At 40.3% G+C, this 24,676-nt stretch overlaps 1 protein-coding gene across 1 annotated transcript in view; it reads left to right on the top strand.

Annotated features, from left to right (window-relative positions):
* The window catches only part of LOC122798235 (probable 2-ketogluconate reductase), a 319,480-nt gene that overhangs the window by 237,546 nt on the left and 57,258 nt on the right, over window positions 1-24,676 (top strand). Inside the window, exon 5 of the mRNA XM_044067016.1 lies at window positions 1,438-1,534. Coding sequence (XP_043922951.1) covers window positions 1,438-1,534 — 97 coding nt within the window. The remainder of the gene's footprint in view (window positions 1-1,437; window positions 1,535-24,676) is intronic.

Raw genomic sequence — 24,676 nt, 5'->3', positions numbered from 1 at the left:
AAGAAATAAGGTAACAAAATAAGTAATGAAGTGAGATAAAATAGTGGGAGTATAAATACTAAGAAAGATAAGAAAAAGAGGGAGAAAGAACTTCAACCACTGTGCAGTACTGCTTCCTGTTTTTTAAAAGATCTGTCCTAAAAGCTAAATATAAAAAGAAGCCCACTGTTATGTGTGGCTTGGAGATTTTCACTGTGTGTTTCATTGTGTGAAATCTAAGCTCATTGCAAGTACTGGGATTTATTAGCACCTAGTCTGGGCAAAGAGATTACAAAGTTAAGCAGTGAAACGGTGGAGGGGTAGTCTCCAACTACAAAAGGTTAAGAGTTTATTCTAGATAAGAATAATATCAAGGGAAGATATCCTATTTTCAGGAAAAGATCATTGAAAGGGCAATACTGAGAATGATGAAATAGGAGCAGTACAGTTCCTGAGTTCATGTGCAATTGTAAATTAGACATCAGTATCCATTCAAATAAGCTTTTACTAAAGAGCTTCATAGCCTAATCAGTATCATTATTATGCATTCTGGAACAGTATCAGCTACATTATAAAAGAAGAGCCTGCTTCAGTGTTACAGTTTAGAAATATTTTGATTTGTAGATCAAAATGTAAACTTTGTAATTTTAGGTTACAAATTAATTGTTCTCTTTCTCAGAACGAGTAAAAAAATCATCTAAACATTGTGTCTTTAGGTTCATCTTGGAAAAACAGCAGAGTGCTGTAAAATATTGAATTCCTTAATCAGTTATTTGGTTTGCTGGCACAGAGGAAAGGCCTTCACCATTATTTCTGATTGCCTCCTAGTAGAGACTGGGTGATCAATCATTTGCTGGCAGAACTGAAAAGAGGCTATAGTAAGTGTGTAGCATCTCCTACAATTAGAATGCAGTGATGTCTATATCTGGGAAGGATGAGAAAAATGGAATGCCTTCCACTGATTACCAGGCTGAGGGCATAGCTGGCCTTAGGCATAGGCCAACTAGGTGACCGCCTAGGGTGCCGATCTAGCAGGGGAGCTTTTCCAGTAATCTGCATGGTGTTGGTAGACCCAGATGGGAGCATCGGATGGTGTTGAGGGAACATTGTGGAGACCTTTTTCCGAGGGCACCAGTTGACCAGAGACTGGCCCTGGCTGAGAGGTTACTAGTTTGGCAATAAATTAAGTCTGCTTTCTCGCTAAGCTAACCTACTGTAACATGCCTGATGGCAATGTGGCTCACATGGGTACTACCTGAACTCTGGGTGACAAATAAAATGCTAGATGGAGACAGATTCAGGGGAATACACCTGTTGTGAAAAAACCTTATAAAGTCCTCATCATTGCTTATGCTTCTGTGCTAGATTCTAGCCAGACCTTTTAGGTAATCCTTTTAAAATCAAACTTGACTTTCCTCAATGAGTTTTGACTAACAAAATATTTTATTGCCATATTAGGTCAAGTGGTCGATCAAGATGCACTGGTGGAAGCTCTTCAGAAAGGTGTTATTCGTGCTGCAGCACTGGACGTGACATACCCAGAGCCACTGCCAAGGTATATAAGCTGGTAATTCTGTTATTTAAATTAGGTCATAGGATGAGTCAAGATGCAGTAATAGCAGCTTAGGAGAAAAGGGGTAATATATAACTACAGAAACTGATGTAACCACAACAGCTGCCAAAGTATGTAAGTTAGTAATTCTGATTTTCTAATTAGGATAACCTGTGGGTAAAAAAAGGTCCAGATCCAAGATCAGAACCCCTGTAAAGACATATAAGCAGTGTATTCTGCTGTCTAGTCTAGGTAAGGAGCAGTTCATAAGGGGGCTGTTTGTGCAGTGATGTATGCATAATACATGCTAAGGCGAGTAAGTAAGAAATTCTGCTATCCAGGTTAGGTTAAGTAAAGGCTCATGAGACCTTAATGGAGGCAGTTCAGAGGCATAATTTGGGATATCTCTGAAACTGTTACCAGTGTACATAGCCTGGTAACTTTCCTCTCTGGTTTTGTTAAGCCAAATGACAAATAAGGAGATTCTAGTGAAAGCCCCACAGAAAGGAGTAATTTATGGAGCAGAGGTAGGTATAGCATTGCTGGAACCTCTGCCAAGTTATGTAGGCTAAACATTCATCTGTTCCTATTAGGCCAACTATGTCAGGAGACCCTGAGAGAAGCCTTTCAGAAAGATACAGTTTGTACTGCAGCACTGGAAGTCACAACCCTGAGATCAGTGCTAGGGGGTTCAAGTTAGTAATTCTGGCTTTCAGGTTAGGTCAGATGGTGGCTCAGACTGCTTTGCTGAAAGTCCTGCACAAACTGGTAAGTGTTGATGACATGGTGTATGTCACTTATCTGAACCCCCAGCCAAGAAACTCTTTAGAAAAGGGTTTTTGTGCTGCTGCACCAGGCATGGCATACCAGAGCCATTGTCAAGATGTCTGTCAGTGATCCTGATATTTGAATTAGGTTAGATATTGAACTGGGCAAGTTTGCAAGGTCCATTTATTCTCTTAGAGAAAACCCTGTAACACTTTTCTAGTGTTTCAAATGCATCCAGAGACATCCAAGTCGTTTCTCTGTTTGTTGGCATTTCTAGTTCTGTGTGCCTCCAAATCCCATTGCAGAAGGGCGAATTACCAGGGACATAATTGATTGTTGTTTAATCTGCACTTGAGAGCCACTTTTACTGTGCTTTGACATTAAGAAATTCCAGGATCCTCCATCTTGTGGCAGAAGGTGTCTACCTGGTCTTTCTGAGTTGGGAAGCACTGCAGGAAGTTTAATTCTTTATTAACTAGACAACATAGCAGTCAACTTGCAAGTTTTTTTCTCTCTGCTATAAATCAGGCTAGTTTGCACAGAGCTGCTCACCAGGCAGTGGCTGTTAGCAGTGCTCTGTATAGTAGCAAACTACTAGACAGTAAACTTTTCTACAAAGTTAAGATTAGATCCAAAATCTATTAAACTGTATGGTATTGTACAAAAATAATGTTAGAGCAGCTAGCTTGCTCATAGAATATCACTACCATATCCTAGCATTATATAACATCTTGCCCTTAACCCCAGAAGCTACCCTAGAAGATCTATGTTAAAACACAGTTCTTAATCCTAAACAGCCCACACTATTGACGGTGCAGTGGTGCAGCGGTAGCATTGTTGCCTCACAGCAAGAGGTCCTCCAGTTCAATTCTCGGCTGGGGTGCCTTCTGTGTGGAGTCTGCATGTCCTCCCTGCATTCGTGTGGGTTTCCTCTGGGTGCTCCGGTTTCCTCCCACGTTACAAAGACATGCGTCTGGAGCATTTCTCCCCAGGCCTCCACTGAAAATTGGGTCGTTCCAAGTCGGACTTTCCCGGTTAACAAATGTTAAATAAAATAAATAAATAAATATTGCAGAACTGGACGACATGGATATGCAATTTCCAAATATCTCTGTAGCCAGTTTTGGTAGGTTTGGGTATCCTAAGGCAATGCAGAAGTTGTCTCATGTTCTCAGACAGACATTTAATCACTAAAGAAAATAACATGGTATGTTAGAGATGTGAATACACAACTTCCTTGGAGACAAAAACCTCCCATACAAACAAGGTTGTCAGGAATACTGACACTACATCCCTCAAATACATACCATTGACCACACATACAGATTGTCTTATGCTGAGGCACTTAAAATAAACCTTCCCAAATCCCAAAGACCTCCAAAGCCACCTAATGACAATACTGCTCCTCAACAATCACTAAAGCACAACCAAAAGCAACACCAGCCTACACCCAATGGTCCCCAACAGCAAAGCCCATAAGGCAAGCATATACTTTACTTAGAAGAAGAAAGAAGAAGATAAACGTTCTACAGAGGTATGAATGCACTGCCAGTTAAAACCACAACCGTGGTTAATAGAACAATTATCGTAAAATACTGGCAGAGCAAACCAAGGCACAAAATCAATGAAAATATCATAAAAATGTTTTATTTGTGTGAGCGCTTTCACAGCTTAGACTTGCCGCTTCATCAGACATTCTAAAACCATTTTAACCGTTACATTTTAAAGAATTCTCTTGCCAATGGCAACACATTAACATTCATTGTTTAATTAAACTATTAAAGGCACATGCCACATTTGACAAGCGTATATATATATATATATATATATATATATATATATATATATATATATACTAAAACATAAATAAACTTATGTACATAAAAATATAGAAATATGCAATAACAAAACACTTCATAAGAACCTAACATATAAACCATGTATTCTTTTATTTAAGCCCACTATTTTTTAAACCTCCTGTTCTTTAAAATAGGCTTGATGCATATTTTATCATTCAGCCCTCTACCTTTATTACCTCTCATTCTAATGATCCATCTCAGTTCAGTGGATTCCACCTTATTCTCTATGTCACCCCCACGAACATTGTCATATATTACCTCCAAAACCATAAATTTAAAATGATGCGATGTATCATTTAGTGCAATATGTTTAGCCAAAGCATTAGTGCATATAGAATTGTTTATACAATAAATATGTTCTCTTATTCTGTCACGAAGGAGACGATCTGTTTTACCTATATAGAAACTATTACAGGTCTGGCATATAGCTAAATATACTAAATGGATGGTGTTACAATCAGCTCGGACCTGGAAATAAAAAAGTTTTCCAGTACCAGGATGTAAAAACTCACTCGAACTATCAATAAACTTACACCAGTTGCAGTTTTTACAAGGGAGAGTACCATTTACTTGATTTAAATCAGTATGCGTAGCTTCTTTGGGGAAGCATAATAACCTTTTCATTTTTATATGTAAACCTAGTTTTTTCGCCCACTATGGAGGCTACTTCTAAGTCAGTAGTTAGTATAGACCAATTATTTTTTACAACTTTTTCTATACTACGGATGTTTCCTGAATGTGTAAGAGGCATCATAAACTGATATTCATCTCTGTCAATCTGCGAAGAATTTCCTCTTAGTCTATCTGAAAAATACGGTTTCCCTCATTACTACATGACTCTGCTACCTTGTTTAAAACAGTGTCAACTTCTCTTTGGCTATAACCTCTTTGACTAAATCGCATTGAGAGAGAGTTTCTTTATTAAAATCTGCATCACTAGCATTTAACCTGGATGCACGAAGGCCTTGGCTTTTGATAATATTGCGATAAATATGTGGTGGATGCATACTTTTTCTATGTAAATAGTTGTTGCTATAACAACTCTTTCTATAAGTTTTGGTAGAAAATGTATTATCTGGTAACCTAAAAATGGTTACATCCAGAAAATTTATAGAACTCATAGAATGACTAGTGGTGAATTTTAAGAATGAAGTAGATGAATTTAAAAATTCATAGAATTTCAAAAATGAATTTAAATCACCATCCCATAACAAAAAAAGGTCGGATATTTATCGCAATATTATCAAAAGCCAAGTCCTTTGTGCATCCAGGTTAAATGCTAGTAATGCAGATTTTAATAAAGTAACTCTCTCTCTCTCTCTCAATGCGATTTAGTCAAAGAGGTTATAGCCAAAGAGAAGTTGACACTGTTTTAAACAAGGTAGCAGAGTCACGTAGTAATGAGGGGAAACCGTATTTTTCAGATAGACTAAGAGGAAATTCTTCGCAGATTGACAGAGATGAACATCGGCTTATGATGCCTCTTTCACATTCAGGAAACACCCGTAGTATAGAGAAAGTTGTAAAAAATAATTGGTCTATACTAACTACTGACTTAGAAGTAGCCTCCATAGTGGGCGAAAAAACTAGGGTTACATATAAAAATAAAAAGAATCTGAAAAGGTTATTATGCTTCCCCAAAGAAGCTACGCATACTGATTTAAATCAAGTTAATGGTACTCTCCCTTGTAAAAACTGCAACTGGTGTAAGTTTATTGATAGTTCGAGTGAGTTTTTACATCCTGATACAGGAAAACTTCTTCATTTCCAGGTCCGAGCTAATTGTAACACCATCCATTTAGTATATTTAGCTATATGCCAGACCTGTAATAGTTTCTATATAGGTAAAACAGATTGTCGCCTTCGTGACAGAATAAGAGAACATATTTATTGTATAAACAATTCTATATGCACTAATGCTTTGGCTAAACATATTGCACTAAATGATACATCGCATAATTTTAAATTTATGGTTTTGGAGGTAATATATGACAATGTTCGTGGGGGTGACATAGAGAATAAGGTGGAATCCACTGAACTGAGATGGATCATTAGAATGAGAGGTAATAAAGGTAGAGGGCTGAATGATAAAATATGCATCAAGCCTATTTTAAAGAACAGGAGGTTTAAAAAATAGTGGGTTTAAATAAAAGAATACATGGTTTATATGTTAGGTTCATATGAAGTGTTTTGTTAATGTATATTTCTATATTTTTATGTACATAAGTTTATTTATGTTTTAGTATATATATATATATATATATATATATATATATATATATATATATATATATATATATATATATATATATATATATATATATATATGCTTGTCAAATGTGGCATGTGCCTTTAATAGTTTAATTAAACAATGAATGTTAATGTGTTGCCATTGGCAAGAGAATTCTTTAAAATGTAACAGTTAAAATGGTTTTAGAATGTCTGATGAAGAGGCAAGTCTAAGCTGTGAAAGCGCTCACACAAATAAAACGTTTTTATGATATTTTCGTTGATTTTGTGCCTTGGTTTGCTCTACCAGTATTTTACGATAAATATACTTTACTTAATACTCTTGTCATTGAGGACTTCATTGTGCAACACACAGATGCCCCACTCACCATGTTAGACAAGCAGAAGACAATTTTTAGTGCGTATCACACATGCATTCAAGTTAGTGTACCTCGGGTACCAATACAATTCTATCATAGTCCATGTAGGTGTAAATAACCTGAAACATACCTCACAAGAATATATGAAAAGAGACATAATGGATCTCTCAAAATATGTGTCATAGATAGTTGTGAGCCTTACATTGAGCAACATTCTATCTTCACCAAGGACGATGCCACAGTATGAATATAAATTGATTGATTTTAATAATTGGCTTGGTTTGTGGTGTCACTCCATAGGGATCCAATATATGTCAGATTGGGAAGACATAGTCAAAAGAATTCACTGCCTTGCCAAGGATGGGTTGCACTCATTCCCCCTAGGTTTTTAGATATTGGCTAAAACTTTGCCCACACAAGCCTTTTTAAGCAATGCCAAAAAGACAAAACCACAAACATGATGAAAAAGTCTGCAAGCAACCTTAAGGTGTTACTGCTCGATGCTTTGAGCCTAAACAAAAAATCCATACCTTTCAAGCCTTCCTCATTCTGGAAAACGTACACATCATCTGTGCCATGACTGAGACTTATTTTAAAGCCATAGAAAGTACTCCAGAAGTGCAAGGCTGTGATGCCTTCCACACATTTAAACCAACAACAACGTAGACTGGGGCCAAAGGTAGAGGTGTTTCATTCTACATTAGCAACAAACATAACTCCAGGTTAGTTAAACAGGATGACATCATGGAGCTCATCCACATACAGGTCACCATAGATAAAGTCCCTCACTAGATCATGATTAACTACAAGTCACCAACTATGCCCCTAGAGTCTCACAACTCTTACCTAAGCCTGCTGGAAGCACTCACCATCCAACCTTACACCCTTTTCATGGATGACTTTAACCACCCTTCTATAGACTGGGAAATGTACACTGCCTCAAACTCACGGGCATAATGCTTCCTGGACTTTATTAATACAAACACACTGGAACAGATAGTGCATACATCAAACATATTGGAGCTGGTACTCACAAACAGAGAGTCACCAGTCACCAGCAAAGTACCCAAGGACTCAGTGCTTGTGCCCACTCATGTTTGGTATTTACTTCTCAGAAGTCAACGCTAATGTTCAAGGTCTCTGGCTCACAAGTTCACAGGTGACTGTATATCGGGAGCTATTATAAATTTCCCCCAAGACACCAACATCTTGCAAGTCGGTTTAACACAGACAAATCACTGGTGCCAAAGCTATGGCCTAAAATTTGATACCAAAAATGCATTATAATGCCCTTTAGGAAACTGTCAACCCAAGTTATTTACTCCATAAATAAAACACCCAGTAGTAAGGGATCTGGGAACATATGTAGACAGCAATCTGTCCTTTGACCCACATGTAGCTAAAATAATAAAATCGTTATATTTCCCCCAACTTATAGGTAAGGGTATAGCATCCAGGTCCAAGGAAGTCATAGTACCATCCACTTGACCCTTATCAGACCTGTCATTGGATACAGTGCCCCCTTTGGTATGTTTCTAGCCAGACACTTACAACAGTTTTAATACCCACAAAGGTTTCTCACCAGGAGAATTCAGGGCATGAACACCCTGTCCTACACTGATCATCTAAGGGCTCAATCTCTGTATTCAGTCTCATATAAGCAGTTGAGAGGGGATCTTTTTCTAGCTTACAGAGCTTCCTCAGACCAAGCCCTGATGTATCTGTTGCATATGTGTAAAACAAGCAGTACTAGAAACACTAGGTCCAGGCGTCTGAACTTCAGTTGTGACATAAACAAAACATGCTGGAAAGACAGATATGTGTCCCAAAGAATCCCTGCACTGTGTGATAGTCTCCCATCCATGTAAAATAGAGTTCATCCCTGACCCTATTCAAATGAGACCTTGACAACTGGATGGACAATTGTAAATTTACACACTGGTCTGGCACAGAAAAGTATTATCCTAACAACCCCCCCCCCCCACAAATCCGTAGTTACCTCCCTACTAATATGTTTCCCATATAGATGCCCATGATACTCGATTCCCATATGGTTTTGGGTGCACAGCAAGCCATGTAAGGGCTCTAGTGATCTGTAGCTTGGTAATAACCTGTGAACCTATCTTAAGCTATGGTAATCTACCCATATAGCTCAGGCTGCTGCAGCAGTGATCCCTATGAAGAACATGAAGCAGTTGAACAAGTAAATGTACCATAACAGTTGATGCTTGGATGCTCACTGCTGTAGTGGTCTCTCTCTTCCTCCATCCTCTTATTTTAATACGTTTTTTATGCCCAAGTGTGCAAATTTAGTATTATTTTCCTAGCATCGTCCTTCTCAGGGCTTTAGTTTCCCTATCTGTGAGCTGGCACAGAAGCTCTGAAGAGCTTAGTGCCCAAACCAGACTTTTAGACAGCTCAGCTCCAGCTGACTAATGGTTTTGGCAAGTGGCAGGCATCCTGAAGCTTTGGAAGATGGATGACTGTTATATCCGTATCAGGCTATAACCCATATAGATTGGGCTACTTCGTCAGTCATCACTTGAACATCTACTGTTATGGTAAGTTTAGTTTGTACACGTACACACCTACACACACTGATGCTGACCCTGGCATGCCAGGTCTATCACTTGATGCACTGATTTCTCACTGACACAAACATACACACGCACACCCATACTTACATACAGGCAAATTGGAAGAATACCAGTTCACCTATGATATGTCTTTGGGGTGTTGGAGGAAACCTGAGCATATATATCTATCTATCCATATATATATATATATATATATATATATATATATATATATATATATGTATGTGTGTGTGTGTGTGTGTGTGTGTGTGTGTGTGTGTGCAGTATGTATGTGTGTATATATATATATATATATATATATATATATATATATATATATATATATATATATATATATATATATACGTATATTTATATATATATATATGCAGTATGTGTGTGTGTGTGTGTGTGTGTGTGTGTGTGTGTATATATATATATATATATATATATATATATATATATATATATATATATATATAGATAGATAGATATATATATGAACCTAAGCTTTCCTTAAAAAAAACAAAAAAAATCTTGCTTTTTTCCCACTTTTCTGAGATTTAAAAAAGTTCAGTTACAGATTTGCTGTTTTGAACTGTTTGTAAGTTTCTTGGAGGCCATTGTTTGCTTGGGCTAAAGGGAAGTCTCTGTGTTCATCAGTGGCAGTGATAAACATTGAGCAGCCTGTCTGCCCCTGTGGGAGTGGTTACTGCCTTGAAACTGTAGTTTTATTGGCCATTTTGAGTCAATTCCTAACTCCTTGATCTCCCTCTCTTAAAACCCTCTTTTGCGTGTTTTTGCGCATAGCGCAACATCGGGCAGCACCGCCTAATTGGGTTTAAACTATTCCTGGCTCCACAAAGTCTGCTCTTCACTTTTTCCCTTAGAACTGCTCTATCTCTCAAATTAAACACCATATTCTCATTCTAAGGCCCCTCACTGGTCCAAATAAGTAATTTTACAAGTTAGCACTAATAAACCATAAGCACTACTTACTCTTATACTCTCTACGATTACCTTGTCCCCTATTGGTCCATTTTAATTCAGTTCCCTATATTACTCTAGCATGTCCAAAGGTCAGTCAATGGTTTCCTCTCCAGTCCAGCTGGTGAATCTGGGAATTTTGAGGCAATGTTACAACTGTCTCATGTACACGGACAACCCTCTCCTCCTCCAAACAGGTTCAAATATATATGAGAGATGCAACCATATAGCCAAACTGGAGGCTGAGCTCTCTCATCTCAAAACTGGTGTAACCAGTCAGGAGGAGAAGGTAACCTCACACAACACAATTCCAGTATCACATAGTCCCACCACAACAGCGAACCAAACACATAAAAACACAAAAACATACTCGGAGGCTCTAAATAAAAATCTACCTAAGCAACAGAGACCTCCAAAGCAGACATCCAAGCAAATGCTACCCCAAAACAAAACACGTACAACACATAGCACACAAAGTCAGTGTGCCAAGCAGTCACAGCCCTTAAGGCTGAATAACACACCTGATACTCTTGTAATAGGTGACTCTATTGTCAGACACACTGACGACCCGCTCACCAGGCTGAATAAAGAGAAGGTCACAGTGAGCTGCCTGTCGGGCGCTAGGATCCGCCACATAACGCAAGCACTCAGGTCACTCCAAAGCAAATACAAATATGATTCAGTCATTGTACATGCTAGCATGAATGACCTGAGACGTACCTCCCTCGACTACATGAAAAGAGACATAGAGGAGCTCTCTGATCATGTAGCCCAGGCCGGTATGACCCTGACCTTGAGCAGCATCTTACCCTCACCTAGAATGATGCCACAGTATAAAGAAAAAAATGATCGATTTTAACAATTGGCTAAAATTTTGCTGTCATTCAAAGGGGATCCAGTGTCTGTCAGCCTGGGATGACATGCTCGATAAGCCACGTTGCTTCGCTAGGGACGGCTTGCACCTGTCACCCCTGGGCTTTCGGATATTGGCAAAGGCTCTTGCCACCCCCATAGTGCCTTTTTTAGGCAAGGCTCAAAAGTCAAACCCACCTCCATAGACAGCACAAGGAACAAGAAACTAAGGGTAATGCTGCTAAACGCCAGAAGTCTTAACCTCAAGATGCATGCACTCGAAGCTCTCCTCAGTATGGAGAACATCGATATCTGTGCAGTGACAGAAACCTGGTTCAAGGCTCCAGAGAGCACCCCAGCACTACCAGGTTATACCTCATATCATGCCTTTCAGCCCCAAAACCCGGACCGAACCACAAAAGGAGGGGGAGTTTCCATATTTATCAAGGATATCCACACCTCCAGGTTAGTGGCATTGCACAAAGTATCGGAGACCATCCATGTGCAACTGACAGTGGGCAAGACTGCTTTTCAGTTTATAGCATCCTACAGACCACCCTCTCAAAGTCAGGAATCCCACTCTGCTTTCCTGAAAACATTGGAGAACATGAAGATCTCTCCAAACACCATTATATTGGGTGACTTCAACTACCCAAACATTGACTGGGAGCATTACTCAAGCCCCAGCACCTTAGCCCAAAGGTTCCTGGAATTTATAAACTCAAATGCTATGGAACAACTAGTCACCACTCCCACAAGAGGGGAAAACATACTAGACCTGATCATTACCAACATGGGGACTCTATGCTCCATACCAGAAGTATATCCCTCATTGGTAAGATCAGACCATAAATTAATTTCACTGGATAGCCACATCCTGACCCCACCCCCAGCCCAGAAAACCACAGTGAAAAACTTCTCAAAAGTGAACTTCACACTTCTCAAAACCGAAGTGGAATCCTTCAAGGCCCCAGGGCCAGTGGAAACTACGGCCCAAACTGCAGAATCCTATATAAACGCATTCTACGGACATCTCCAGGAATGCATGCATCATGCTATCCCAAACAAAATCAAGACCCAATCATCCAAAGGCAGGCGTCCAGTCTGGTGGACCCCAGCCATAAATAAACTGTACAACAGAAGGAGGAAGCTACTAAATGATAGAGCAAAATCCCTAAAAGGGAAGGCATCTCTGATCAGTACTAGCAAAAAATTACAATCCCTCATAAAATCCTCCAAGGCCAGCCTCGAGAGAAAAATTGCACAGGACACTAAAGACAATCATAAGGCTTTTTTCAGTTATGTTAGGAACCTGGGATGCAACTCCCAGACTTGTTCTGAGTTGATTCTAAATGACAAAAAATACACTGAACCCACAGACATCGCCAATATCCTGGCAGACAGGTTCAGTGCAAACTTCTCCACCCCTCCCCCCTAAAAGAGCAAGTATCTATCCCGGCAGAGTGCAGCCTCCCAAACATCTCTGATGCTCAGATGAAGGCCGCCCTCTCCAAAGCAAAAAAACACTGATTCCGTGGGACCAGATGGCGTCCCGGGTTGCGTCCTACATGAACTCCAAGAAGAACTAATCCCTCAAGTAAAACTGCTGTACAATCTCAGCCTCACTACAGAATATGTGCCCAAAGAATGGCGTACAGCAACAGTGGTCCCACTCCACAAAGGTGGTGCCTCTGCGGACCCTGGAAACTATCGCCCCATAAGCCTGACCAGCCTAGTCTGCAAGGCTATGGAGATGATCATCATGGAACTCATAAACAAAGACATTGGGGACCTACAGACACTAGATCCTACCCAATTTGGCTTCATCAAGGGCAGATCCTGCCTTTTGAACCTGGTCGACTTCTTCAAAACAGTCACCAAGGCCATAGATGAAGGGAAGGTAGTCTACACAGCCTATCTGGACCTCGTGAAGGCATTTGACACAGTACCCCATTTGGGCATCATAGATAAGCTATCCAGCCTAAATATAAACCCCTATATCACAAGATGGGTCGCAAACTGGCTCAAAGACAGAACCCACAGAGTCAGAGTTGCTGGAGCCGTGTCAGACTCAAAACCGGTCACAAGTGGCATCCCACAAGGTTCTTTCCTGGGACCTCTCTTGTTCGGTATTTACTTTTCTGAGGTACAGGCCAACGTGGGAGACTATGGCTCACCAAGTTCGCAGATGACTGCAAACTGGGTGCCATAATCGACTCTCCAGCTGACACAAACATCCTTCAAAAAGGTCTCGCAGAGACGGATAACTGGTGCCAGAGCCATGGTCTAAAGCTAAATGCCAAAAAATGTATAGTCATACCCTTTGGCAAAAATAATGTGCCCACAAATTGCCACATAGGTGGTAACCCATTAAGTACAGAGAAAGTAATTAGGGATCTGGGGACCCAAGTTGATAGCAATCTCTCCTTTGACAACCACATTGCCAAAGTGGTTAGAAAGACCTTCTACATAGCCCACCTCATCATGAAAGGATTCACATCTAGATCAAGAGAGGTAATCGTGCCCCTTTATTCATCCCTCATCAGGCCCATCATAGAATACAATGCCCCCTTTGGGATGTACCTTACCTGACACCTGCAGCAATTGGAAAGACCCCAAAAGTACCTCACCAGGAGGATCAAGGGACTCAAACAGATGCCATATGCTGCTCGGTTAAAAAGACTCCAGCTCTACTCAGTTGCATACCGCCTACTTCAAGGCGATCTATGCCTGACATATAAAGCTATGTCCAACCCAGAATTAATGGACATGCTCCACCTCAGTAAATCTAAATCCCTTACAGCCACACGCTCGAGGGACTTGAACCTCAGCACAGAAATAAATAGAACATGCTGGAGGGACAGATTCATAACCCAGAGGCTCCCTTCGCTCTGGAATAGAATTCCAATTCATGTTAGGCAGAGCACCTCACTGACTCTCTTCAAGAAGAATCTTGATGAGTGGATGGGGGATCGTAGGTTTGTCCCGGGATTACTTCCGTGTCACTATTAGACAGAGGCACAGTAAACTAAACTTTAAAAAGGGCACAGTATACTCAAATCAAGGTGTGGTGTAAGCCAAACACAATCGGTCTAGGTTTATAAATGCCCCAGGGCAGATAGCCTAGTATGAACCTATGAACCTATATATATATATATATATATATATATATATATATATATATATATATGTGTGTGTGTGTGTGTGTGTGTGTGTGTGTATATATATATATATATATATATATATATATATATATATATATATATACATGTGTGTGGGTCTGCCTGACATGGTCGACAGTTCATATGGTCGACACTCATTTGGTCGACAGTTCATTTGGTCGACAAGCAGATTTGCCCCCTTCCCCCATGTTGTGCGACCCTGGAGTTGATATATATATATAGTTGGGTGTGGGGCACAGCCCCCCACCTAAAATGCTTGTCGATCAAATGAACTGTCGACCAAATGAACTGTTGACCATATGAACTGTCGACCATGTCAGGTAGACCCATGTGTGTGTGTGTATATATATATATATATATATATATATATATATATATATATATATACATATATATATCTATATAGATATACACACATACATACATAAACACCTACAGATATATGGAGGGTATGCAGACACCATTCAGACAAGCCACAGCTATAAATTCAACCAAAGCCAATCACTTTGAGATGACAGTGCTACTCACTGTACCAGTAAGCAGTTGCTTTCACACACGTTCTGGTTATGCCGAACCACAAATGATGACTACTTATGTGCAGTGCTGATGTTTGTGATGGAAAGTCTAAGAAATCATGGTGAACTTGTTACTGTAAAGAGGGTGCACCCCCCCCCCCACACACATACACATGAATACAGCATAGCAATACTAATTTTTCACTGATTTAAGCAAATACAATACAGTGTGTCACAATTTCTGCCATGCCAGAGCAGTGACTGATATATAACAGTGATCATCAGTAATGGCAAGTCACTTTTTCCCCACAGATGTCCCCTGTACTCATTTGTTGCTTTCACTTTACTGACTGTGTGCGCATCAGATATCTGACTATGGCAAAAAATAAAAATTGTCACAGTAATGTACTTCAAGTTTTTATGGTCATGTACTTTATTGAAAATTTTTGCTTAATCCTGTGTCTCTGTACTGCAGTTGTTATATTGTGTGCACCTCAGATGTCTGACTGCGGTAAAAAAGTAAGAATCATCACAGTAATGTCCTTCAAGTTCTTACATTCATGTACTTTACAGCGAGTTGTCTCTGTACTGCAGTTGTTATCATATTTGACTTTTACTCTTTGTATTAATGTGTGACATTGTATAATTTTGTGTGGAGCTTTTCTTCATGGGTCACAGCTGAAAAGGATTTGTTGTACATTCAGACTTTCCCAGTCAACAAATGGAAATAAATGAATAAATAATCATAATAAAACATTTGTCTTACTTAAAATGCACACTAGTCCTTCAAAACCAGATAAGTGATTGTTTAAACTAAACAAACAATGAGACGGTCAGTTGCTTTCATCCAGAGAGATTTCCTGCCCACTCTGCTATTATAATCCCTTCTGTCTATGGTTCAGACATTTGATTGTGATACAGTGATGGCAATATAATGTAATTCAGCTTTGTTTTGTGCAAATAGTAACCACACATTAGAGTATTCCAAGTTGTTCCACACAAATCACACTAGTCAAAGCCAGAAAAACAACGACACTGCAGTTAATCATTTTCCTCCCCAGACAGCCCGATCAGCTATAGTTACTTTATCTTTGTGCATCTCAGAAGTATAGAAGTGTAAAACTCAAAAAATAAAATAAAAAATACTTAAATAATTAAAATAAGGGATACACAGAATTGTGTTTAAATACCTGTCAACATCTTGATGCAAAAATCAGGGACAAAGGGTTAAAATCAGGGACAGATTTTAAATATAGCTCTTATATACTTTGAAACCTGAAAAATAACAGGTTATGTGCTTTCTGAAGGAATGAAGTCTGATGATTTGCCAGAAAACCACAAATTTTGAGGAGCAGACCAAAATGAGACAAAATCAGGGACATTCTGAGAAGTCTGAGTCAGTTTCCAGCTTACTTCACACAACTGTATATTAGTCTGACCTGTTCTGTTCTGCAGCGTAGCTGTCAACTTCCTTGCTCAACAAACAATGACAAAGCCAAGAGTAATGGACAGATAACGTTCAAAATGTATTATTTTAATTCCTTTAGAAATTTAATAGAATAACAGCTTTTGTGACAATATGCATTTTCTGAAGGATAAGACTGCTGCCTAGCATTAACAACTGACTGTTATCCTCAGCAATTTACTAGAAATCAAATAATTTATGAGGGACATAGCAAAAACAAGATGAAATCCAGGACATTCTACAAAATTTACAGATGTTGAAAGGTACACTTAGCCATCCATTGCCCAAAATATCTGGATAAATGACAGGAAAAAATCAACTTGATGTTTGCTATCTAGATTGAATTTTCCAGCTGCTTTTGTGTTCCTCAGTGTGGCCATACTATTCAGTCCATTCAGTCCAAAATTCAAAATTTGGGTTTTTTTTAGCTCATTCCCACCTATGATACACAAAATTAATCTTAATTTGTTAAGTAGAGCATGGATGGGTCTGAGGCAAAAGATTGGAAATTATGGCATCTTGAAGGGCAGCACTGTCGCACCAGGATTTTCCTCCTCTATCTTGAAATAAATACATAAACAAGCCAGAGAATTGCCCTGGCTGAATGGCATCCTAGGTGGCCACCTATCTTGCCTATGTATAAAGCCAGCCATGGACAAACAGTGTCTGTAACCTGGATGATTGCTACAAGTAGGCATGATGGTCTGCCTGCCCACAGGGGTATTTCTGAAGTAGAACTATAGGAGTAAGTGCATCCAGCATGGTGAGGTTTCAGCCTGGTGGCCTCTGTGGTCAGAGCTGCCAATGACGCTGTGTCAAGACTGATGTGTGTGTCATTTGAGTATGCCTATCCTCTGACAAACTACCTGACATCAAGGCCCTGCTATGGCCATTGACAGTGAGGCCTGCAGAGACTGACCAGAGAATAGTTACCATCTGCTGAATGGATGCACCAGTGGGTGAAATGTTAGCCAGCAGTGACCTGAGCAGCAACATCTACTGCCTATCCCTATAGTCTATGTCACTGTGCAGGAGCTTGGTATCATCATGTAGAACATAGAGGTATTGCTTATCATCCCACAGGTCACACTCATAATATCCACAGTGGTGTGGGTAGATGCTGACTGCCACAGAATTACTACCTGCACATCCATGTATTAATGCCTAGTATTGCATCCATGTCAGGGACAGACTGAAGTCATGACACTGCCACAGCCCACTATACCTCCTCTGTGGGTTGTTCCTACAGATCAGAGGTAGTGCTGGGAATTCCTGTGTAGCCAGTGTGAAGCTAAGTTACAGGGCATCTTCCAAACACTAGTTGTGACTTGTCCCTTCTCAGATTCCTTATATGTGGGAATGTGAGTGAGCCCTCCAATGTTAGTGATGCTAACAGTGTCATTATGTTATCTGACTGTACCATGTGAACATTGTCATCAGCAGCAGCCTCAGGTGGCATAATGATATCAGACATGTGATATCCTGTTTTGCTGGACTCTCCCCAGCACAGAGCTCGTGAAAGCATGCAAAAAACATAATACCTCTGCCAGCACTGAAATAAATGTCTAACCCCACCCCCATGGTGGGCATGTTAATAGATTACACCATTTTTGAGTATCATATGGATACCTACATACTTTGTTGTTTAGGTTGTTTCAGTTGCAGACTGCAGGTACACAGAAACAGATATGCAGAAGCCTCTTGCTGAATAAGTCCTGCTGTACGTGCAGTGCTCTGTACAATATGGTAATGTAAATCTAATACAAACCTATACATCTCCTGTAGACATTCATACAGCCATCATCAGCCCATCTCCTGCATCCCAACCAACACCTAGTATGAGGACCCATTTAAAATCCCCAAAAAGGGACACCAGAAGCACTTCCACATCTTACAGCCACATCTGTGTTGGTGGTCCTTAAAAATGTCCCCTGCCTTGTTCTTGACATGTAATATCATACTAGTTACTTTTTGTCAAACCTATTGTACACTTTGATTTTGCCCCTCCCCACAAAAAAGCTTAACTATATTACTTTTGGCTAAAATACCATATGTGCTTTCTCCCTACTGTAACAATGCAGTCTCCTGGATGGAGAATTTTCACAGCCTTTGTTTCTGTTATTGACCCATGACAATACATATACACCTGCGGGCTACATATGTTAGTCAGACTGTGAGTGTGAGTGTGTGTGTGTGTGTGTGTGTGTGTGTGTGTGTGTGTGTGTGTGTGTGTGTGTGTGTGTGTGTGTGTGAGTGTGAGTGTGTGTTAGTGTGTGTAGCTGCCAGTGGATGCTTTTTATGACCATATACAGCCCCAGCCTCATGTGGAACCCACTCAGCTGTTCTGTTGTGTGATGTAACAATTCCCCTTTTTGTTTACAAACTGTAGCTGCGAACATGTTATAATGCCACCTCTTCCTGCACCAGCATTTGTAACCTTTATAATCTGCACACCCTGTCAACCCATAGTAAGCATCGTCATGTCTCACACTGTGTACAGGGGTCATTGTGTTTGTTTGGCATGTTGTACCCTACATGCACATTGCCCCCAGTGTGCCCCCCCCCCACAGATGGAAGTGAATAACATGTCATTGTGGAGTATTACCACTACCACACTTTATTAAACCACTTCCACTACATCCCTGTTTCTTTCATCTACCATGGGTATTCGATATAATTCAGAGATACATTACCAGATATCCTCTGTTCCTTCAGTATGGCTATTTCAAAGTTCAGTGTCTTAATTCAGTGAACTCTTCTTTCCAGTTACTCATCTTTGTGTGGTGTCTTGCAGTATGGCATCACCATTTTATGATTTGTTTATACAGGATTTACAGCATGGTAGTTGTTTAATGTGTGACTTTATTTTAGCTGTTTCTGAATCACTGTCTCGACACACTGTACTGTCCATAATAACAGATGCTAATCTGCTCACGCCTGCCTCCTGGCCTGTCCTGGGGCTGTAGTCACAAGTGCACCGTATGTTCAGGCATAGCATCTCTGTAGCTCATATTTGTATTACACATCCTTTTTGTAATATGTTATTACTGCACTGTGATGCACATCACATATCTGAATGTGTGTCTATGTACAGCACTACCATTTTTCTCCTCAAGAAAATCTGACTGAGGACTACAGCTGCTTCAGAAGCTGGGAGCAGCAGAGCTCCTATATAGTGTCTGAGTGAGTGCAAGACTTTCTTGTTTTTCTTCCACAGGGATTTTGAGAAGTGCCTGCTGGGCAAGTATGATGGTCCTTTTTATTGGGTGAATGCTAGGCATAAGCTTGCCAGGATGGTGAGTGAAGCCACTTCCCCTCCCCACGTGTTTTGGAAGAGCTGGTAGGATTAGATTCTGATCGACTTGTCTTAACCCCTTCCGGGGTATATGGTCCCATGTATCATGGGTTATATGTTTCCACCCTTAGTTATTGCTATGGTGAGAGAGTGTCTCTGAATGCCTGAGAGAGTGTATAGTTCTTGCACCGGAGGTGTTGGATTTTTGGTCTGGTTTGTTTGCAGGCTAGATCTGAGTGGTGTCGGGGAGGATTGTGGGATGTGGGCTGGTCTCGGGCTTCTCTGGGATTCAGGGCTTTGCGATGCGGCCGACTCGGGGCCGGGGGTCGGCTCCGAACCCGTGTGTAGGAACAAAGGCGAGATGAACACTCCACATGGAACGTTATGGTAAGGACATAACTTCTTTTTACTTTTACCTTTGTCTGTAAATTTGTTTATTGTAGTTAATTTTATTTTCTATCTGTTAGTACATTTTTCTCTACCTGTCAGATACTATTGTAAGTATGTACCTTCCTTCTATGATATTGTCGTACCTTTTTTTTTCCAACTATTGTTGATATTAATTTTACCATATCTAGATGACATCTATTAACTTACTCTTGGTCTTAGAAATTATCAAAGTTGTGTATTGCAAGTATCTACTAAATTTTGCTTATGTATTTCTTCTTGTTATGGCTATGTTTGCAAGTGTATCTCATGTCCTAACTCACTGTGTTTACAAATTTCATCCTGTTATGACTATTTCTGATTGTAACTTGTAATAAACATTGGAGCTTTTCTCCCCGGGCCTCCACTGAAAATGGACATATATCCAGTTGGACTAGCCCGGTCAACAAATGTAAAATAAAATAAAATAAAATAAAATAAATAAATTGCTTGACCCATTCTGATGAGTAGTGCAGCCATCATTATAGCAACCTGAAGTGGCATCACCCCAACCTTTTTAGCCAGTGGAAACCAGGGATTAGGACAAGTGATCAGAGTTTTACTGTAAGCATTGCCCCCTTTTGTTTTCATAATTCCACCCAGTACTAAATGCTTCCTTCTTTGTCTTAGTGTCTGAGGACAGCAAGCTAACATGGAAGGATGTTGAAAGAGACAGAAACACTTCTTCTGGTAGCAGGACACATTTGACATGTGCTCTACTGCACTGTAGAGATTTAATATTTTGGGTACTGTGTGCCTGCTAAGGTGTTCTGTTTGCTTTTTATTTCTTCTGAAGGTCCAGCTATGGTGATAGCAGAAGAGGGATGACAGTCACCTCAGCCTCTGTTAGTCAATATCTCTGGTTCTGGGTAACCAGTGATTACCAAGCCTGTCTCTCAGCAGGTAGACAGAGATCACCCTGTTGAAATCAACCTGCAGGCTCAGTGGTGGCTTCCATGTCCAATATTCTGCGAATGTAGAGTCTCCTCTTCTGATAGTGACTCAGGGGGCACCATGAGGTCTGCCAGTGCAGGTTGCATAGATTGATGTTGTGAGGTGCACTGACAGCTGGATCTTCTCCTCATTATCATAGACTGCCTCACAGCTAGTTGAGTTTCACCGCCAGCTGGCCATACCAATCAGGCCACAAAAATGAATGGTCCACATGATATAAACTATAAATGTGACTGTCTGTGTGGATTTGACTCTAGGCTGGGCTGGCATCCACTATCTCTGCCTTATACCCCAACCATATATTCTACTGCCTTATGTGCCATTTCCCCATATCTTGTTTGTTGTCCACTTCTCCCAGTCATTGAGTGTCCACCTTCTGTTTGCTGTGTCTTTCTACTATTGTCCAACCTTTTGTGCCATTACCACCCTATCTAACTCTGTATTTTTGTATACCCCTGAAACCTTCTCATCTCCCTCTATCTCTCTAATAACCATTCATTACTACCTGTCCCAGGTACCATGTTTCTTATATGAAAAATAGGAGTCTTTTATAGAGAAAAAATATGCCCTTCTTCCCCAAGCAGTCATTCCATATAGTATCTCTATGTGTTGTCCTCTACTTGCTATTCCCCCTTTTCTAATTTTTCTATCTCCTCTTTTTCCCATTTATATAAGAAGCATCTTTAGCACTTTGCTGTGTTGGTCCACCATTGGCTGTCTGTGGTGCTTCATCATGTGTGTGAGTGCTCCTCAACAAGTATGCTTGCTTGCCTGGGATGTTGAGCATTCCAGTCACATGCAATTTGCTCGTCTGATTCCTCCACTGATTCTGCCTTGTAATACCCATCCCCGTAGCATGGCTCCACTGATTTGCTATCCACTGCTTTTCTCAGAGTGATGGTACTACTCAAGCCCTGAAACATGTCTGAGTATCTATAAGCCCCTTCATACTATAGGATGCTTGATATATAGTGCTGGACATTTGCAACATTTGTCTAAGAACTTCAGCCTCAGTCTTTAGAATTTGATGTTTAGAATTCTCCTTGTGGTATCATATATTTAAAATTCTGTCCTTGGATTTCAGTGTTTAAAATGTTTTAAAAGTCTGTAGAAATGAGTATAGAATTTTGCCTGTAGAGTTCACTCTATAGAATTTAGTGTTTACAATTTTAGTCTGTACATTTTTTTATTTTGACTTCTGTGTTTAGAATACTAAATGTCGAGTTCTGTCAGAGAATTCTATGTTTAGAATATTTAAAGAATTTTGTTTAGAATATTATTTGTAGAATCTATCTATAGAATTCTGTTTAAAATACTGTCTGTAGAACTCTGCAAGTAGAATTCTGTGTTTATATTTCTATGTGTACATTTCTGTTTTTATAACTTTATCTGAATATATCTTTTAAAATCTGTCTTCAAAATTATGTGTGGAATTATGTTTATGATAGTCTGTAGAATTCTATGTTAAGTATTCTATCAGTAAAATTATTTCTTTACAGTTCTACCAGTAGATATCCGCATTGATTTCAGGTATAGAACTGTTTCTGTAAGTGTCTGCTTTGAATTGTATCTGTTAAATTCTCTTTTTAGAATTCTGTGTTCTGTCTGTGGAATACTGTGCTCATAATTCTAGTTGCAAAATTCTGTTTAGAATTCTCTCTGTAATAACATTTGCAGGATTCACTTTTTAGAAAACTATCACAACCTTCGTGACACCCATGCAGACGGGAACTGAAAGTTCAACTGCTGAATCCTACACTAAGGCACTGTACGAGCACATCCACTCATGCATGAATCGTGCCATCCCAAATAGAACCAAGATGGTCTCATCCAAAAAAAGGAAGCCAATCTGGTGGTCCCCTGCCATAAACAAACTTTACAACAAAAGGAAGAAACTGTTGCAGAAAATAGGAAAATCCCAGGATGCAAAAAAAACCCTTACCAGCCTCAGTAAGAAACTGAGATCCCTCAAAATCCTCCAAAGCTAGTTACGAAAATAAAATTGCCAAAGATTCCAAAGACAACCACAAGTCATTCTATAACTATGTCAAGAATCTAAATGGCAATGCTCAGATCTGCTCTGAGCTACAACAGAATGGCATTAGATGTACTGATCCCAAGGATATTGCCAGTATCCTGGCAGATCGATTCAGTGCCAACTTCACCCCCCACTCACCCATTAAATGGCCCATCTCAATACCGGAAGATTGCCAAATTCTGGTAATAACAGCCACACAGGTAAAAAAAGCACTCTCCAAAGCTAAGAATACGGCATTCATGGGACCAGATGACATCCCGGGCTGTGTACTACATGAACTACAATAAGAACTGGCACCTCATCTAAGTGTCATGTTTAATAATAGGCTTTGTGCCCACTGAGTGGCGCAGAGCTACAGTTATCCCTCTTCACAAGGGAGGATCCACCTTGGATCCCGGAAACTACCGTCCCATCAGTCTGACAGCCTTATCTGCAAGGCCATGGAGCGTATTATCATGGGACTTATAAACAAAGACATTGGCAACCTTCAAACACTGGACCCCACCCAGTTTGGGTTCGTGAAGGGCCGATTCTGTCTCCTGAACCTGATTGACTTCTTTGAATCAGTCTCCAGAGGCATGGACAAGGGTAAGGTGGTCCACACAGCCTGTCTAGACCTTGCCAAGGCCTTGACACCATCCCCCACTCTGGAATCATAGATAAACTTCCTAAGCTGGGCATTAATCCCTACGCCACCCAATGGGTTGCTAACTGGCTTACTGATAGAACCCACACTGTGAAAGTAGCCGACTCCAAATCCAGCTCCAGACAAGTGACAAGTGGAGTACCTCAGGGTTCAGTCCTGGGACCGCTCTTGTCTGGCATCTACTTCTCTGAAGTACAGGCCACCACTAAGGGACTCTGGCTAACAAAATTTGCAGATGACTGCAAACTGGGAGCCATTATTGAATCCCCAAATGATGTGGATACTCTACAAAAGGGCCTTACAGAAACAGATGCTTGGTGCCAGAGCTATGGGCTCAAGCTCAATGCCAAGAAATGTATAGTTATCCCCTTTGGGGAAAAAAACATGTACCCATGAATTACCATATAGGTGGCAGTACACTAAACACCAAAAGTGTGATAAGAGACTTAGGGACACAGGTGGACAGTGGTCTCGCCTTCGATAACCACATCGCCACAACAGTCAGGAAATCCTTCTATGTGGCACACCTCATCACTAAGGGCTTTTCATCCAGAAAAAAGGAGGTCATTTTCCCACTGTACTCATCCCTCATTAGACCCATTATAGAATACAATGCCCCGTTTGGTATGTACCTCTCAAGACATCTGCAACAACTGGAAAGGCCACATAAATACCTCACTAAAAGAATCACAGGCCTAAAGCAGATGCCCTAAGCTGACCACCTTAAAAAACTCCAGCTATACTCTGTCGCATATCGTCTACTCAGAGGCGATCACTGCTTAGCATGCAAGGCCATGTCAAACCCAGAGCTGTTGGACATGCTACACTTAAAGAAATCCCAATCCCTCAGAGCCACACCCTCCAGATATCTAAACCTTGTCATCACAATAAACAAAACATGCTAGAGGGATAGATTCCTGACCCAGAGACTCCCCAGACTCTGTAATAGATTGCCCATACATGTCAAGCAAAG

This window comes from Protopterus annectens, chromosome 3.part1, assembly GCF_019279795.1.
Source record: "Protopterus annectens isolate FY-2018-M chromosome 3.part1, PAN1.0, whole genome shotgun sequence".
Classification (NCBI taxonomy): domain Eukaryota; kingdom Metazoa; phylum Chordata; order Ceratodontiformes; family Protopteridae; genus Protopterus; species Protopterus annectens.
The sequence above is the reverse complement of the archived record's forward strand: the minus strand, read 5'-3'. Positions and strand labels throughout refer to the sequence as shown.